This window comes from Carassius auratus, chromosome 24 (assembly GCF_003368295.1).
Source record: "Carassius auratus strain Wakin chromosome 24, ASM336829v1, whole genome shotgun sequence".
Classification (NCBI taxonomy): Eukaryota; Metazoa; Chordata; class Actinopteri; order Cypriniformes; family Cyprinidae; genus Carassius; species Carassius auratus.
Genome location: NC_039266.1, coordinates 2,365,821 through 2,384,438, shown reverse-complemented (window position 1 = coordinate 2,384,438; position 18,618 = coordinate 2,365,821). Strand labels below are relative to the sequence as shown.

General features: G+C 40.0%; 1 protein-coding gene across 1 annotated transcript; it reads left to right on the top strand.

Annotated features, from left to right (window-relative positions):
• The first annotated feature begins 1,561 nt into the window (after positions 1-1,561).
• On the top strand, positions 1,562-18,183 carry LOC113042005 (high affinity immunoglobulin gamma Fc receptor I-like). Its single transcript, XM_026200605.1, has 9 exons — positions 1,562-1,617; positions 8,091-8,389; positions 8,747-8,798; positions 14,463-14,507; positions 14,982-15,206; positions 15,339-15,617; positions 16,129-16,410; positions 16,781-17,020; positions 17,131-18,183. Exons 3-9 carry the CDS (start codon positions 8,774-8,776, stop codon positions 17,256-17,258), a joined length of 1,224 nt encoding a protein of 407 aa, XP_026056390.1. The 5' UTR covers positions 1,562-1,617; positions 8,091-8,389; positions 8,747-8,773; the 3' UTR covers positions 17,259-18,183.
• The last annotated feature ends 435 nt before the right edge of the window (positions 18,184-18,618 follow it).

The window sequence follows — 18,618 nt, the reverse complement described above, 5'->3', positions numbered from 1 at the left end:
TCAGATGTGAAGTCTGGGGTAAACAAAGCTGGACAAGGCCGTCTTCTATAAGAATAATAAATCACTCCCAAAGAGCTCACCTGAAGACACCTACACCATCACCAATGCCACACAAAGTGATAACGGCATGTACAGCTGCCACGCCACCTACAGGTACACACACATCAGTGCAAAAAGCTGCAATGAAGGACGGAGATGCTGATGCTCAGGAGTTAAAAGTTATAGGTAAACCAACAACAATCATCTGCATATACTAACTAAAGAAAGTACCTGCTTTATTTTTGGACATGGTACCACGGTGTTCTTTAACATACGTAAGAATATCATGCAGTACTATTTTGTAAACAATATAAATAATGTTAATAATAATAATAATAAATTAATAATAAAGATCCTGATAACAATATTTAAAATGTTAAGTAAATGAAAGTTAGCAATCTAACATAAAATTAAAAGAGCAAACCATTACATCTTTCTCTTCATTGTTTTCACTGGCTGCGCCCAAAAACAAGGATTCTACACGACCTGCATGGTCCAGTTCATGAACAAATGATTCTTATGAGTCAGTACTTTCAATCAATCAGTTATTGGTTTAAATCAGTCTAAATTACTCTCTAAATATGTCAGAAACTTATACATTTAAGGCATATTTATCCCATGATCTTAACTGGGTGGCACATGATCCTGAAAATGCTGAGATACAAAACAGAATTAACATAATTAACGCTCATATTACTAATCCCTAAAAGATACACATTCACAAAAAACATCTGATAGTAATTGTGTAATAAATAGAAACATTTGAAATTCGAAGTAAAATTTGCATTGTGCCTAAAAACCTTCACCCATGGTAAAAATCACAGCCTCTCTTGATTTATTGCTTTAATAAAGGGGGACAAAAATTTATTCGTTCTTTTTTATTCTGCCTAATTTGGACCAGTTACAATTTAGTAAAAAACAAAGGCACTGTGTAAATAGCACTGTATATACTGTAAACTGTAATACTATAATCGTCTGAAATCATCAGTGACCCACAGTACGGGTTTGTAAATCATATTTCTGTGTTTTACAGGTGGACCTCCTGCTGCAGTGATTTCAGCATCTGCTAACAGTCTGAAGTGTTCCTGTCCTGACTGTCCTGCCAGCTGCACATCCTACCACTGGTATCACACACCCTTTAATGACCCATTCACTCGCGAAAAACGATCTGAAAACGATGAGTCTATTAACGTAGAGAAAGAAGGAGAGTACAGATGCCGGAGGGACTGTGGGAACGGTTTCTCCCGTTTCAGCGACATCCACAACTACACAGGTACTCAAACTCATCAAGTTGACTGAAGTGATGTTTAATGCACTAACTATTAACATGCAATTTTAAATTCACATAACATTTATCTCATCATAAATTCTTTCTCTCAGATCAACCAGTGGAGTTCGGACACATGTGGTACATTCTGGTCCCAGCCCTGATTTTTGTTCGTGATCATCATGTGCTGATCATTGTGCTGAAGTACAGAAGATGTGGAAGAGATGGGTATACAAGCACCTGGACGGGATGCAGATCAAGACACTCTGATGAGTGTACGCTATGTACGCTAAACAGAGGCAGTTCTGAAGGTAAAAGTGTGTCCATCCCAGTACTAGCAAGGTGTACCTTATAAAGTGGTCAGTGAGTGTATAACATATATGTTGTGCTCATCATTATACAGTTTGGGTTGGTAGAGTGGTTTGTGTGCACAACTGGTATGTTGTCAGAACCTTTAATTTTAAGTTTGAATCTGGGGTGAAGCTTAAATATGATTATAATATATATTTGAAAGTTCTGTTCTTGTAATGTGTTGTAACATCTCTCTGACAAGTGGATCAACTCTTTGTGAATATGATATTTTGGTTATGAAAAATATGAACATTAATAAAAGACATCAAGCCACAACGCCTGGAATTTTTTTTTACATAAAAATATTTTATTTTTAATATATTAATTGTTCTGCTGCATTAACTTCATTTTGTCCAGGGATCAGGCAAATCCACAATGCTCACGCTCCCCTGAGTTCTGATCACCCGCACCTGCTCCGCATTAACAATCTCATTAAGGCACTATTAAAACACTCCAGTGTTCACCGTCAACCCTCAAACAGGAACAGACCATACGCTGTTGTCTCATGAGCCTCTGATGCATCATGACCAACCAGACATAAAGTATACTTACCCTTTAGAAACACTAACCTGTGTCCTTGTTCTACTGCCCCCAGGACCCCGGAGCATTCTATTGCTATCTGTGATCCAATGATCTCTTTAGTCTCCTGTGTTTATCCGAGCTGGAAAATAACTTCGGCATCTGTAAGGAAAGAGAACGAGTATGAGCAATATGTGACTGTGGCTGTGATATTCCTGAAACGAAAGTACTCACCTGTCTACAATCCACTACCCTGTGATCATCACATTGCCCGCACTTGAAACACAAAGTATTCAGCATGCACTTGAATCACCAAAATAAACACTGTGCTCTGAATTCTCACGACCAGCACCCTTATCCGGTCAGGAAGAAGATTACAATGGGTTTTTATAACATTTTCTCTCGCACTTGAGCTACACATACACCCATATCCTACGGAAAGATTGAAAATCATGTTTATTATACAGCAACTTTTTGGACTGGCATTGAGATGGGCCGAAACTCTATGGTTACAGGTTAAAAGACTGTTTTTGAATATTCCCTTGAATTTCGAATTCTGGCCGCAGCGAGTGGATGGAATGAGAAAGCTCTTCTAACAGTTTATCGATGAGGACTAAACCCAGCACTCCGACTGCAAACTTGCTATATATGATGGCAATCTGGGGTTAGAGAAATTCATGCAACAAGCCCTCCGAGTTCACTTGACATCCCAGTCCTGTTATCGGGAAGCACACACCCCAGATACTGCTCTTTGCCGAAACCTACCTGAGAAAACCCCTGAGCCAAAACCGTAAAAGATGCAAGTGGATTCCCAACGTCTGTCCCCAGAAGAGCGAAACTGTCGGCGGGAGCTCAGACTATGCCTATACTGTGGGAGTGGAGAACTCTTTATACGCACCCGTCCATCTCGTCCTCCACGGTTAGTGGTGAGTTTGGTTCTTCCTCAACCTTCCGTATCAATCCCACTAACCATATGTGTGAATCTGAGGTTTAGAGGTCTGGATGTTGAAGCCACCGCCATTGTTGACTCAGGATCGACTGGCAATTTAATTTCAGGGAAATTCATAAAGACCCACCGCCTCCAAAGGTCCCGAACCACAAAACCATACTCCATCTATGCAGTGACTGGCGAGATGATCCATAAAGGGTACATGACATCACAGATAGCACCAATCATGTTGAACATAGCCACGAAGATCAATTCACACCATTCATTCTCACTTATAGCTGAGTTAAACTGATTTTAGGCCGCCCTTGGCTTATCCTACATCAGCCCACAATATATTGGACCATGGGAAAATTCTACAGTGGGGTTGCCATGTCACTAAGAAATCATGTCCCACACAATCAGTCGATGTCCATCCTGTTTCCATGTCGGTAAATTCCACAACGATTGAGAGTCCCAAAGAGAACCTGTCTATCAATGTTCCATCTTAGTATGCCTCTTTTGCAGACGTCTTCAACCCCATAGCAGCCTCCAAGCTACCGCCACACCGACCCTGGGACTTGCTATCAATTAGTTCCTGGAGAGACCATTCCCAAGGGTTGAATTTACTCATTGTCTATCCCAGAACAGAATGCAATGAAAGAATATGTAGGAGAAGCTTTGAAAAAGCAATACATCCAAGATAACGGTGAAATTCAGCTATCCACTTCCCTTGATCCCATCCTCTCTGAAACTGCTCCGGGATGCCCGTATATATTCAACAAACTAGACTTACGGAGTGCATACAACCTGGTCAGAATTCGAAAGGAAGACAAGTGGAAAACGGCTTTCATCACACCCTAGGGCACTATGAATTATTGGTAATGCCGTATGGTCTAGTAAACGCCATCTCAGTATTCCAAAGCTTCATGGATGAGGTCCACCATGAGTTCCTGAACCTTTTTGCCCTCGCCTACATAGATAACATACATATTTACTCTCTCAATGCAGAAGATCATCAGAGTCACGTCTCCCAAGTGCTTTAACGATTCAGAGAGTCCTCATTTGGAAAAGCTGAAAATGTGTCTTTAATCAAACTTCCATCGAATTCCTTGGATATCACATCAGTGAAAATGGATGACCGGAAAACACAGGCAAATACTTGGTGGCCAACACCCACATCTATAAAAGAACTTCAGAGCTTCACAAACTTTTATTGCCGCTTCATCGACCAGTACAGTATGATGACTGCACCACTCATGTCTCTCCTACAAGGGAAACCAAGGACACTACAGTGGAACCCAAAGCTGAGCAGGCTTTCCAAACATTAAAAACCGCCTTCACAAAGCTCCATTGCTCCAACATCCAGACCCAGAGAAGAAATTCATCATGGAAGTGGACGCCTCCACAACAGGTGTCAGTGCCATCCTGTCCCAGTAGTCCAAGAACACGGCCAAGCCTATGCCATGTGCCGGCTTCTCTAAGAAATTGTCCCCAGTCGAGAGAAATTAAGATATTGGCAATCAAGATTTCCTTTCAGTAAAACTTGCTTTGGAAGAGTGGCGACACTGGTTTTGAGGGGGCCAGACAACCATTCCTCATGCTAACAGATCATAAGAATCTCCAATACCTGAAAGAAGCCAAGATGCTCAATCCTCGCCACGTCAGATGGGCCTTATTCTTTACCAGGTTTCACTTAAAAATAGCTTACCATCCTGGATCCAAGAACAGGAGAGCTGATACTCTATCCCACCTCAGCACCCTTGAGGAGACCCAGAAGAACCAGAGCCCATCTTGCCCAGCGAGTTATTCATCAACCCCATCCAGTAGGATCTAGATGAAGTGCTCCGCGAACAATCACAACACCTGCCCATCCCACCTACGTGCCCACCCGGTAAGGTGTATGTACATGAAGATCACTGCATACCCCTCACCTTCCATGCACACTCCTCCATAGGAACAGGTCATCCCGGGGTCAGTAAGACCCTTACCACACTACAACATAAATACTGGTGGCCAAGAATGCAGGAAGACGTCCAGGAATTACTACCGGGAAACTAATCCCCTTGCCAGTTCCACATTGCCCTTGGTCCTACATTGGAGTGGATTTTGTGACTGATCTCCCAGTCTCAGATGGTAAAACTTGCATCCTAGTAGCCATAGACAGATTTTCCAAAGCATGTAAACTAATCCCCTTGAAAGCCCTACCCACAGCCTTTGAGACAGCCGAGCTCCTGTTTTGAACATGTGTTCCGTAACTTTGATATCCCAGAAGATATCATATTGCACCAAGGACCCCAGGGTATGGTGGTCATTCCCTGCACTCCGCAATGTTTCCATAAGTCTCACTTCTGGCTACTACCCCCCAAACAAATTGACAAACAGAGTGCAGAATCCAAGACATCCGTTGATTCCTTCTACCTGTTTGTCATCACAGTTAGAACCTCTGGAACCGTTACTAAGTCTGGGCAGAATATGCACAAAGCTCAATTCGACAGTCATCCACCAACCTGACCCCTTTTCAATGTGTTTTAGGCTACCAACCTCCCCTGTTCCCCTGGTCCGGTGAACCATCCAAAGCCCTCGCAGTGAACACCTGGTTCCGCAAAAGTGAGAGGGTTTGGAACAAGGCACATCACCATCTCCAACAGGCAGTAAACTGTCACCAATGCTTTGCTAATACTCACCGCAGCCAAAATCCCACCTGGGCAGCTGGTTTGGCTCTGAACACGGGATATTCGGTTAAAACAACCAAGTCAAAAACTAATTACTAAATACATAGGACATTTCCCAGTGGAGCGACAGATAAACCCCATCACTTACCGACTCCGTCTACCCGCTCAATACCGGATACACCCTACCTTTCATGTCTCTCTGTTAAATCCCCATCACTCTGTTCCCTCTTCAGACCCGGTCCCTGACGACAACCCCCCATTACCACCCACTGACGCTGAGCCCATCTACACAGTGAGGGAGATTCTGGACTCCCGACGTTCGCGGTGGGTGGCTTGAATACCTAGTGAACTGGAAAGATTATGGACCAGAAGAAAGATGTTGGATACCTCGTCAAGATATACTCGACCCCAATCTGCTCACAGAGTTCCTGCTCCGCGAACCCGAGGCAGACCCCCACGACACTGGCAAACCCGGTCTCAGCTAATCCACAACGCTCACGCTCCCCTGAGTTCTAATCACCCGCACCTGCTCCGCATTAATGATCTTATCAAGGCACTATAAAAACACTTACCCCAACTCCAGTTCACTGTCAAGCCTCCAACAGGAACAGACCATACGCTGTTGTCTCCTGAGCCTCTGATGCATCATGACCAACAATATGTTAAGTATACTTACCCTTTTGAAACACTAACCTGTGTCCTTGTTCTACTGCCCCCAGGACCCCGGAGCATTCTATTGCTATCTGTGATCCAATGATCTCTTTAGTCTCCTGTGTTTATCCCGAGCTGGAAATAACTTCTGCATCTGTAAGGAAAGAGAAAGTGTACGAGCAATCTATGACTGTGGCTGTGACATTCCTGAAATGAAAGTACTCACCTGTCTATGATCCAGTATCCTGTGATCATCACATTGCCCGCACTTGAAACACAAGTATTCACCGTGCACTTGAATCACCAAAATCAACACTGTGTTCTGAATTCACCTACCTTTGTCTCCTGTGCATATCCTGACACACTTTATACTTTGCAGTGAGTTAAGACTATGCGGCTGTGTGGTTTGTTCCCGAACTTGTCGATCAAGTGCAGATTCGGGTCTCGAAACACTTGTGAAACAACCCGATGCTTTGATTCGCCTTAGTCACATGACATGAATGTTTCAAATCACAATTCAGAGCAGTGTTTAGCTTCTGGTTCTCGACATCGTGTCGAAACGTCAGTTTCATATCAGTCATCCATACTTATAGGAGCATTGACATATTTAGAGCTTAATTAAACATGACATTTTCAGTATACTCTTATGTAATCGCAGACATCAGTATCTTAAAAAGGTAGTTCACACAAAAATGTTGTCATAATTTTCTTACCCACACAATCCTTTATGACTTAATGTTTTCTGTTTAAGAATCTGTGGCACTATACATAAGGGTGAATCTCATGAGAAAATGTAATTTCTCACCCCATAATTTACCAAAAATAATCGGAAATTTCATTTTGCATAATGAAAATTAATTAATTATGCTCATAATTCGATTTTCTAAAAATATGTATTTTTGATTTGATTTTTATTTATGTTTTAATATATTAATATCTAATTCTAATATACACAAATATATTTTTGTATATTAAATTTTCTTGCATCAGGACATTTTTTGTCATCTTTTCGTCCTGTCATGAAAATCAGCATAGATTAATTTAACAAATCCTCAGATGCTGTATGCATATATATATATATATATATATATATATATATATATATATATATATATATAGCAGTGAGATGTTTATATATCATATGATTTAAGACAAGAGTTTGGATATTCTGTGTGAGTAATATGGACTGCAGTTATGATTAATTATGGTGCTTTTTAAGCTTGATAACTTGCGTCTCAACTCATTTCAGTAGGTAAATGAGCATACAGCACATTTTCCAGTTGAGATTGTGATTATTACTATCATTGCTGCAGTTGTGCAAACACTGAGACAAAAGGTCAAACTCCTGTTATCAATCTACCGCATACTAAAACTAATGTTTTATCTTTATTAATAATATACAATTATTTCTACCTATGTGTTTATTTGTTTACACATTATCCATTTAATACCAAGTAATCTGATAAATAAAATGAATGCATTTTAATACATTTATTTACTGTAGGTATTCTACATTCTTGATTTCTAGTGTATTATTGTGCAGCAAGGATCTGTTTCTGTGATAAATGATGGTCAAATTAAAAGTACCGAGGCCATTGAATAGGTATCATGTTAAACCAAATAAAACAGACCATTGACTAATTTATACACTATTTAATTTCAGCAGTCAGGAAAGTAACTGAATGATGCAAGTGACCTCTTGTGGTGAACCTCGGCAGGACTGGGTTTGATGATGGGCAAAAGATAGCAAGAAAAAAAGAAGAAGAGGAATTTATATTTGCCAGTGGAACAAAAAGGATGTTCCTGTTTCGGTTTTTGTTCTGTTTATTAACCGCTAGAGTGCCAAAAGTTACGGACTGCAGCGTTAACACATTTTGGATCAAACTGGTTTTCACTGGACGCTTTCTTTAACTTAAGTGCGACGGATTGGATTCGTCTCGCGATTGATTATTCATAATAAAGGTATGAAAGTGGTGCAGTTTTGATTTTGCATGTTTTCATTTGTCCTCCTGACACAAATGTCAATGTAACTGTTGAAGCTTCAAACGGAGACCATGAAGCTAAACTATTAGTCTTTTGAAAAGATGTAGACTAGCCTATGACATTACAAAAACTTGTGGCAAGTCTATAAGTGAAAGTGAAAGTGAAAGACTTTTTGTCAAATGCATAATAAATAAAACATTTTAAAATATGACTTAAATTTCAATGCAGTAGTCCATCAAGAAAAGATCAGACCAGTGACGAAGACATCATAATGTCAAAAATAAAAGAAAACTTGTGATTTTTTTTTTTTTTTTTTTTCAAATTTCTGTCCCTCAGACGGTCATATTTCTCTTTCTGGTGAACATGAGGTCTCTGCTGATACTATCAGGTAATAAAAACACTGTCTGCGACCTATAACAGTTCTTTGCTTTGGTCTTGTTTAAGGGTCATTCCACGAAATCGGTGTATTTTGTGACAATAACAACAAATACATTTGTGATTTAAAAACATAACATGTTTCTCAGTTTAATTTTCAATTCTACATGTTTGGGTTGTTGCGTCCGAGCCAGATTTTTACAGTGGCCGAGAGAGCACAACACATGCAAATTGAAAAAACACCAGCAAATGAAGAAAGCATCTACATCAGTTTGACAACACAAGTGTTGCAAATCATCACAACACATGCATATAACGAAACACGCTGCAAATCCTCACAACAAACTTAACCTTGAAGTTATATTTAGCTGAGGATATTACAGTTAGCCATCTTAAGTAACGTTTTACATATAATCATGTAATTATTCAGCTTATTTAGGCTAATAATATCCAAAAGATAAAGGAATCGTGCAATCAGGGTGTTTAAAAAAAATAACTCCGCTTTCAGTTCACCAGTTCAATTACTGAGGTACTTATAGTATCAGGGTTAAAGTTAATATATGCTCATTAGGCCTAGTGTAAATCCATGGCTTTATCAGATCTCGTCTGAATTGGCAACAAGTGAGCAGAATTCTGCTGCCTATTTCTTTAGGTTGGAAACGCAGAAAGTGAAATTATATTTAGCAGCTATTTATTGATAGGAAAATAACCAAAGACATTAAGATAATTGCATATTTTTGTTCTTTACTGTTCTCACATAAAATAAATGAATAGTCTGAAGAAGACTGTTGTCTTTGTGATGAATCAGCATAAAATCAGGGTTCATCCCAGTCGTTTTTTTATTTAATATTGAAATCTGAAAAATGAAATGAATTTACTTCAAACCTGCACTCACTTAGAAATAAACCAGAAATGATTATATCAGTGTCAGAAATTTTCTTTCCCATTAGGGGGAACTGATTTTTATTAACCATTTAAAGAGAATGTCCTATTAGGCCTTAAGATGTATGTCAGCCTTAATGTTAAATTATTAAAGGGGGGGTGAAATGCTATTTCATGCATACTGAGTTTTTTACACTGTTAAAGAGTTGGATTCCCATGCTAAACATGGACAAAGTTTCAAAAATCAAGTTGTACGTCGTTTGAAGGAGTATTTCCGGTTTGTCACTTGTCACTTGCCCTTTCGGAAAGTTTTTTTCGAGTATGGCTCTGTGTGAAGTTAGATGGAGCGGAATTTCCTTATATGGGTCCTAAGGGCACTTCTGCCGGAAGAGCGCGCGCTCCAGTATAGCAGAGCACTGAGAGCACAACAGACGTTCACTGATCAGAGCGAGAGCGTCGCCAAATGTCACAAAAGGAGTGTGTTTCTGGTTGCCAGGGCAAGACAACCCTGCACAGATTACCAAAAAAACCAGCATTAAGGGACCAGTGGATGGAGTTTATTTTTACAGAACATCAACGGAGTTGTGCAAGTGTTTGTGTTTGTTCCCTGCATTTCGAAGATGCTTGTTTTACAAACAAGGCCCAGTTTGATGCCGGATTTGCACATCGTTTATTTCTTAAGGATAATGCAGTCCCAATGAAAAAGGGTCAGGATGGTGTGTTGGAACCGAAGGCGGTGAGTAAAACTGCTTCAAATATCTCTGTGTTGTTAACTCAGCAATCGGCGTGTAAGCACATCAAGTAAACAACATGCGATGTTGTCATCAAACTGCACTTTCTACATGTACAGCTTAAAAAAAAAAAAAAAAGACGACAGTGTAACTTAGTCATTTTCCAAAACCGCTAAGCAAATATATACAGTTTCAGTACATACCACATAGAGACGCTGTTGCTGATGCTGCTCTTGTTAAATTTCAGCCTCTGGATCTGATTCTGGATCACAAATATACGCTGAATCTGACTGTTAGCCATGGTTTGTTTTGGATGTGTTTTTTTCTTCACGGTAATGTCACAGCTTCCAGACGCTCTCAACGCAAAAGCCTACTCGCGCTCGTGATTCTTTAGCTCCGCCCACACGTCAAGCCTCCAGCCGGTCGGGTTTTTCCGGGAAAAATCGGTACAGACTATCTTTCTCCTATGAATATAATAAAACTAAAGACTTTTTGGAGTTATGAAGGATGCAGTACTACTCTATAGGTACTCAAGATTAACAGGAGATTGAGTGAAAAGGAGCATTTCACCCCCCCTTTAAATGATAATGTTAAATTAGAAAACATATAATATAACAATAGGCTGTTACCAATTAAATCAGTATTAATCAAGAGATAGAAGCTGTGTCTGAAGTTGCTTTTAGATTTAGGCCTAAATATTTGGCCTAGATTAGGCCTACAGTTTAATTCTGCTCAGAGGTCTGTACAAGCATTTACATAGCAATTACAACTGTATAATGAAATGAGATTAATGTGTAATACAACATTTTTAACACAGAAATATGTAATGAACAGAAAAATTAAATGATAGGCCTACTTTGTGATACTTACGAAAGTAATACATTGGAACATTGGGCTTTGTGAGTCACCCATCGTGTGTTGGTAGAGGTGTGTACCACAGATTGCTTGAGAAGGGTATAACTGCAGCCTGGAGATCTCCAAATAGGGGCGGGAACTCCAAAACGGGGTGGGAGCTCCAAAATAGGGCGTGGCTTCCTCCGCCCCACAGCTGATTCTGAAGTTTTTATTGGTTGTGTCAGTTAAAGTGTTTCCTAAACTATGCAACAAAAAATGCTAACCCCTAAACCTACCCCACACCTTACCTTAACGAGTGAAACTGACTTAGTGGCGGGATTGGCGCTGAATAGTGTGGGAAAGAAAGTTGCAGTTCAGGAGATTAATAGTTTTATGGATTATGCGATATGAGACTCACCGGACAATGGCACCTTTTTAGTTACACCCAGCATCACCACCCCCTCCTTGCCTAGGAATTTCGCGTCCCGGGTAAGCCCCGTTGCTTGGAATTAAAAAAAAAAGAGTTAAATCTTTCGCCCAGCCACCCGACGGAGAAAGCTCATTTCGGCCGCCTGTATCCGGGATCTTGTCCTTTCGGTCATGACCCACAGCTCATGACCATAGGTGAGAGTAGGAGCGTAGATTGACCGGTAAATCGAGAGCTTTGCCTTACAGCTCAGCTCCTTCTTCACCACGACAGACCGGTACAGCGACCGCATTACTGCAGAAGCTGCACCGATCCGTCTGTCAATCTCACGTTCCATCCTTCCCTCACTCGTGAACAAGATTCCAAGATACCTGAACTCCTCCACTTGAGGCAGGAACTCTCCACCAACCTGAAGTGGGCAATCCACCCTTTTCCGACTGAGAACCATGGCCTCGGACTTGGAGGTGCTGATTCTCATCCCAGCCGATTCACACTCGGCTGCAAACCGTCCCAGTACACGCTGAAGGTCCTGGTCTGAGGATGCCAACACGACAACATCATCCGCAAAAAGCAGCGACGAAATCGTATGGTCCCCAAACCGGACACTCTCCGGCCCTTGGCTGCGCCTAGAAATTCTGTCCATAAAAATTATGAACAGAACTGGTGACAAAGGGCAGCCCTGCCGGAGTCCAACATGCATCGGGAACAGGTCTGACTTACTGCCGGCAATGCGAACCAAGCTCTTGCTCCGGTCGTACAGGGACCGAACAGCCCTAAGTAGGGAGCCGCCGACCCCATACTCCCGGAGCACCCTCCACAGGATGTCGCGAGGAACACGGTCGAATGCCTTTTCCAAGTCCACAAAACACATGTGGACTGGTTGGGCAAACGCCCATGAACCCTCCAGCACCCTGGAAAGGGTATAGAGCTGGTCCAGTGTTCCACGACCGGGACGAAAACCACACTGTTCCTCCTGAATCCAAAGTTCCACTATCGGCCGAATTTTCCTCTCCAGTACCCTGGCATAGACTTTCCCGGGTAGGCAGAGAAGTGTGATCCCCCTATAGTTGGAACACACTCTCCAGTCCCCCTTCTTGAAAAGAGGGACCACCACCCCAATCTGCCAGTCCAGAGGTACTGTCCCCAACCACCATGCGATGTTGCAGAGGCGTGTCAGCCAAGACAGCCCCACAACATCCAGAGACTTGAGGTACTCGGGGCAGATCTCGTCCACCCCCGGTGCCTTGCCACCGAGGAGCTTTTTAACTACCTCGATGACTTCAGCCGGGTGATGGACGAGTGCTCCTCCGAGTCCCCAGCCACTGCTTCCTCATGCATTTGTGAACTTGACTGTTCACTAACAATTGTGACGATCGCGACCCAGTAAGATACAGGAAGAGATAAGGAGAGAGATCTATGTGCATATATGTTTTATTGGGGTAATCCAAATCATAGTCAAAACAAGCCAGGGTCAAAACCAGAATGCAGTTAAAAAACAAACAAACAAAGAAGGAACAGGAAAGGGAATCGAACGGGAACTCGCACTCGATCACGAAAGGATCACGAAAGGAAAGGACTCCATACAGACAACAGGAAAGGACTGGTAAATATAGGGAGGCTAATGACAATTAAGTGAAGGCACCTGGTGCAATTAGCAGGAGTGCAATTACTGTGATGAAGGGACAATGCTAGTGAGAATTGTAGTGCCTACAGTGAAGTGCCTAAGGGGAAGTGAGCCCACTAGTGGACACCCAGGGAAACAGAGACTAGACAGCGTGACAGCAATTAGCAAATTAGTTTAAAATCATCGAACCTGTTACTGTCAGCCCTGTTGCTTTTTAGAGTAAAAGCTTTTAACATGAAAGTTACAGGGATGACATGGATTTGGTTTTAAAGGTCATGCATATCATTCAGTGGGGTTGGTAATTAGTATTGTTGGTATTGTTACTATTACTAGTATTATTGTTAATAACCAGAATAAGAGGATCAGTCTCAGTAAAACTAGTTTTTCTCCATAACTCATTGTCGATAATGAATCCATGTAAATTAAATTACAAAAGAACAAGGTGACTGCAGACCCTCGTCCCAGTCTTGCAATGTTCAAAAAAGTGAAAAAAAAAAATTTAAGCATCAAGAACTTCCTGTGACTATGATGTCAATCCTGTTGCTGTCATTTATTTCATAAAGATTGTAAAAATTATGTTTTTCCATTATAACTTTAACTATATTTTATTTTCAGCCTTTTTGTAATATATAAATTTAAATTGAAAATTATAATGTCTTTGGTCAACTTAATGACAAATATAACAATTTAAAACAAAAATCCAAAATGTGAAACGCTCACAGGGAAAAGAGTAACTTAAATGCTTCTTTTACAGTATATGTATCACATAGTTATAATTAAACTATACAATATATTAATGCTTGTGTCTGTAACAGAGCTGAGAAAAAATCTTATCTTATATAAATAAAATAAAATAATAAATGACATACCCTGAGATGTCACAGTACAATTTCTTGTCAGTTTTAGGTGTCTTCATTTCATATATATAAAAATATATAAAAAACTTATTTTTTTACTTTTCCAAGTGGAAAAGTCACAGATTTCGTGGAATGACCTTTAAAGCGCATAACTGACGTAGTGTGTCAGTCTCAATCCAATAAATCTGCAACATATTTGAAATTTTGTAATTTGCCAAGGAGCTTGAAACAAACACCATTTTTTTGTCTCTGCATTAATTAAAGCTGTAGAATCTTAATCCAGAAATCAAATCTAGATCTGATTGATCTCTTTATGTCACAGTGTTGTTGGTTCTCATAAGGGGGAACAAGGGACAGAAACCAACAGGTAAATAAACATGTTTTATGACACACGTGTCTACAGTCAACAACATGCGCTAAAATCAGAGCCTAGAGATGCTTTTTGTTCGATCCTCAAAACAACAAAATCCAATATTAAATCTGTTCCGAGCACAGCACTGAGTAAATTGAGAATTCAGATATTAATAAGTTCTAATGTGTGTAGACCTAGTGTCACGGAGACATCGTCACACAACAAGCATCCAGATGCTTGAAAAGTATTCATTTTTGTATTTTTATTTATTTATTTAATGCATGCAGTAATGCATGTAAGCACACAGGAATGCATAAATGTTTCATGAATTAATTAATAAATGAACCTTTTAAACAACAATTTTTTTGTGTACAGCACTAAATCTCTGTGTTTAATCACTGCCAATCAATAATATTTAATTGTAGAGAAGTCAGACGATCTGCCATTACAGATGATTTGTGTCTCATATGTCTGTTTTCTTTCTCTTAGTGTCTCTCCGGCCGAAGTTCCCTCAGGTGTATGCTGGAGATGACATCACTCTGATCTGTAACCGTGAAGGAGGGAGTAAACCAACAACATGGTATTTTAACGGAGCACCACAAACACACAAGGATTATTTAATGCTTCTTACAGCAGTGACACCAGACAACAACGGGGTGTATGAATGTGATCAGGGAGGAACGAAGAGTGACCCGTTCACACTCACTGTACTGAGTATGAACACCATCCTAAACGTTTATGATCACCTGCTCTGTTCCTCCTGCTGTGTCTCATGATCTCTCTCCCCCTCTCTCTCTCTCTCTCTCTCTCTCTCTCTCTCTCTCTCTGTCTCTCTCTCTCTCTCAGATCTGGAGCCTCACGCTCAGCTCTCTCCATCTGTTGGAGGTGCTGTGATGACCAAAGGAGAAGGAAGAAACCTGGTGCTGCAGACGGATGATGATGATCTGAAGGACTGGGCTTGTTATGTGTTGAGGGGAGTGAACACCTTCACTCTAGGACTCGAAATTCAAGAGAAGAACAGAACTGTTATATTTGCAGAATTAAAGGAGGCAGAAAGAGCCACTTTCTGGTGCAAGAAAAAGAAAGCAGTTCTTCGAAGCAATTCAGTGACGCTGAAAAAGACAGGTTACTCATTACTCCACTTCCTGTTGTATTTCAGATCACCTGTGTGTAGAGAAAGGAATTGTTTACAGAAAAAAAAAAATCTGTCATTTTAAACCTGTCTGAAACACAAAAGAAAGTATTTTGAAAAAAAAAAACACTGGAGCCCATTGATTTCTAAACTTACAATGGCCAAAAATAAAATAAAATAAAATAATTGATATGAAAGTAAATCATTATTTGTATCATACGATGCCATTTTGTATTGTAATAAATAATAATAAACACAGTTACACCATGATTTGCTACTTGGTTGCATTTGGCTTTAAGAGGAGGGATGTTTTATTCTACAGCATTTGATTGGACAAAAATGTGAATACGCCTGTGAGTGCAACATGATGTCATCAATATTTGGGTCTGTTTTCCCCAGAAGGAAAACAAGTGTCAGTTTCAAAATACTTTAAATTTGCCGAAAGTTTAGATGAAGGTTTCTTTCAGCAGCATGTGCAGTCTGACCTGTGTTTGTGTTTCTCAGAGCACATGGTGATGTTGGTTCCTCCGGCCGTTCCTGTCTGGCAGGGGGAGCCCGTGACCCTCAGATGTGAAGTCTGGGGTGGACCTAAGCTGGACAAAGCCATCTTCTATAAGGATAAAACACAAATCATGAGCTCAGCTGAAGGCACATACACCATCACCAGCGCCACACAAAGTGATAACGGCATGTACAGCTGCCGCGCCACCTACAGGTACACACACCTCAGTGCAGAAGCTCAACAGAAGGAAGGAGATTCTGATGCTCAGGAGTTAAAAGTTATAGGTAAACACAACCACTAATACTGCATGTACTAACAAAAAAGTACCAGAAAGTATTTTTTGGGCATGGTACCATGATGCTCTTTAACATTCATAAAAATATCATGCAGTGCTATGTGTAACAATAGCATTAATATTAATAATTATAAGTTAATCATAAATAATACTTATAATAGTTTATATTTGAAGTAAATTAAAGTACGCTAAAATAAAATGTCAAAGGCAACCCATTGCATCATTCTCTTTTGTTGTTTACTGCACGCAAAAACAAGCGTAGAGTGTGACCAGCACGGGGCAATTCACAAACAAAAGTTTTTTCTTTTTTCACAGACACACATTTATAAAAACCTTGATTGTAATTTTGTGTTTTACAGGTGGACCTCCTGCTGCAGTGATTTCAGCATCTACTAACAGTCTGAAGTGTTCCTGTCCTGACTGTCCTGCCAACTGCACATCCTACCACTGGTATCACACACCATTTAATCACACATACACACACAGAAAACTACCTGAAAACGATGAGTCTATTACCGTAGAGAAAGAAGGAGAGTACAGATGCCGGAGGGACTGTGGGAACGGTTTCTCCCGTTTCAGCAAAATCTACAGCTACACAGGTACTCAAACTCATTCAGGTTGACTGTAATGATGTATAAATGCACTAAATATCACACTCTATTTTCAAAACAAGTCATTTATTTGCTTTATCATAAATTATTTCTCTCAGAACAACCACTGGAGTTCGGACACATGTGGTACATTACGGTCGCAGCCCTGATTTTCTTTGTGATCATCATTGTGCTGATCATTGTGCTGAATTACAGAAGACTGATGAGTGTACACTATGTAGCCTAAACAGGTGAGAAAAGAGGAAGAATGAGGGCTCCTTGAAGAAAAATAATCACATTAATGTTAACTAATATTCAAATTTCCATTTAGCCATTTAAGGTAATTAAGCTTTTCTATAACTTTGCAAGTAGTTAACAGTAGTTTAATGGCAGTTATTATTAATGCAATCGAGGTTACAGCATAGAAGTGTGCAATGTGAAAAAGATTGGGATTTGTGAAAATGCTTTAAACTAATAGTAATGAAAATGTACTCACCCTCAGGTAATCCCAGATATAGATGAGGTTGTTTCTTTATTGATTTCTTCAATTTTGAGAATTGTAGTATTCCATCAGTGTCTCATCAATGGATGCTCTGCAGTGAATGGGTGCCGTCAGAATGAGAGTCCAAACAGCTGATAAAAACATCACAATCATCCACATCAATCAGTCCATCAGTTCACATCTGGTGAAACAAACCCATCAAGATGTTTTTAACTTCAAACCATTGTTTCCAGCTAAAATACGACTCCATGATCCATAACATTTCCTCCGGTGAAAAAATTAATCTCATGTTGTGGCTCACATCAATATCCAGTCACGTATCTGTTTAGAAATGTTTAGGCTTGATCTGTGCAGATTTCTCTCCCGATTCAGACAAGACGACTTTTACACCGGAGAAAGAAGGATTATGGATAGAGGACTCCTATTTTAACCAGAAGCAACAGTTTGACAGTAAAATGATTTCTTTGTATCATCATGTTTATTTTTAGATCTTCATTATTCAAGTGTTTTTATGCAATGCTGTTGTGTTGTTTTTAAAAAGCACTTTTAAGAACTTCTCAACTATAACAAGCAACGCATTTTCAGCTTTCTGTGCATTTTCAGTGTAATTGTGGATGTGTGTCAAATAAATCAATGCAATGTGCTATATTAAACTTTTCACTGCAATGCATCTGTAGTTCAGTCCTTAAACTTGTGTCCATCATCAAACCCAGTCCAGCCGTGGTCCACCACAAGAGGTCACTGCTTTCCTGCTTACACACGTTTCAATGAAACAGTGTATCATTTAGGCCATGGTCTGTTTTCTTTGGTGTAACATGATCTGGATTCAGTGCTTTTTCTGTTTGCTTGCTGACGTCAGTAGTTTTAGTTTGACCACCATTAATGGATCACAGAAACAGATCCTAAATACACAACGATGCATTATCAGCACAATAGAAATGATAAATGTCGATCCCAAATGTAGCTTAAGAACTCCAAGAATACCTACTGTAAAAATGTATTCAAATGCATTATTTTTAATGATTTAATATAAAAACAAACATGTTTATATTATAAATAACAACATAACATTAGTTTTAATATGTTATAGTTTGAAAACAGTATT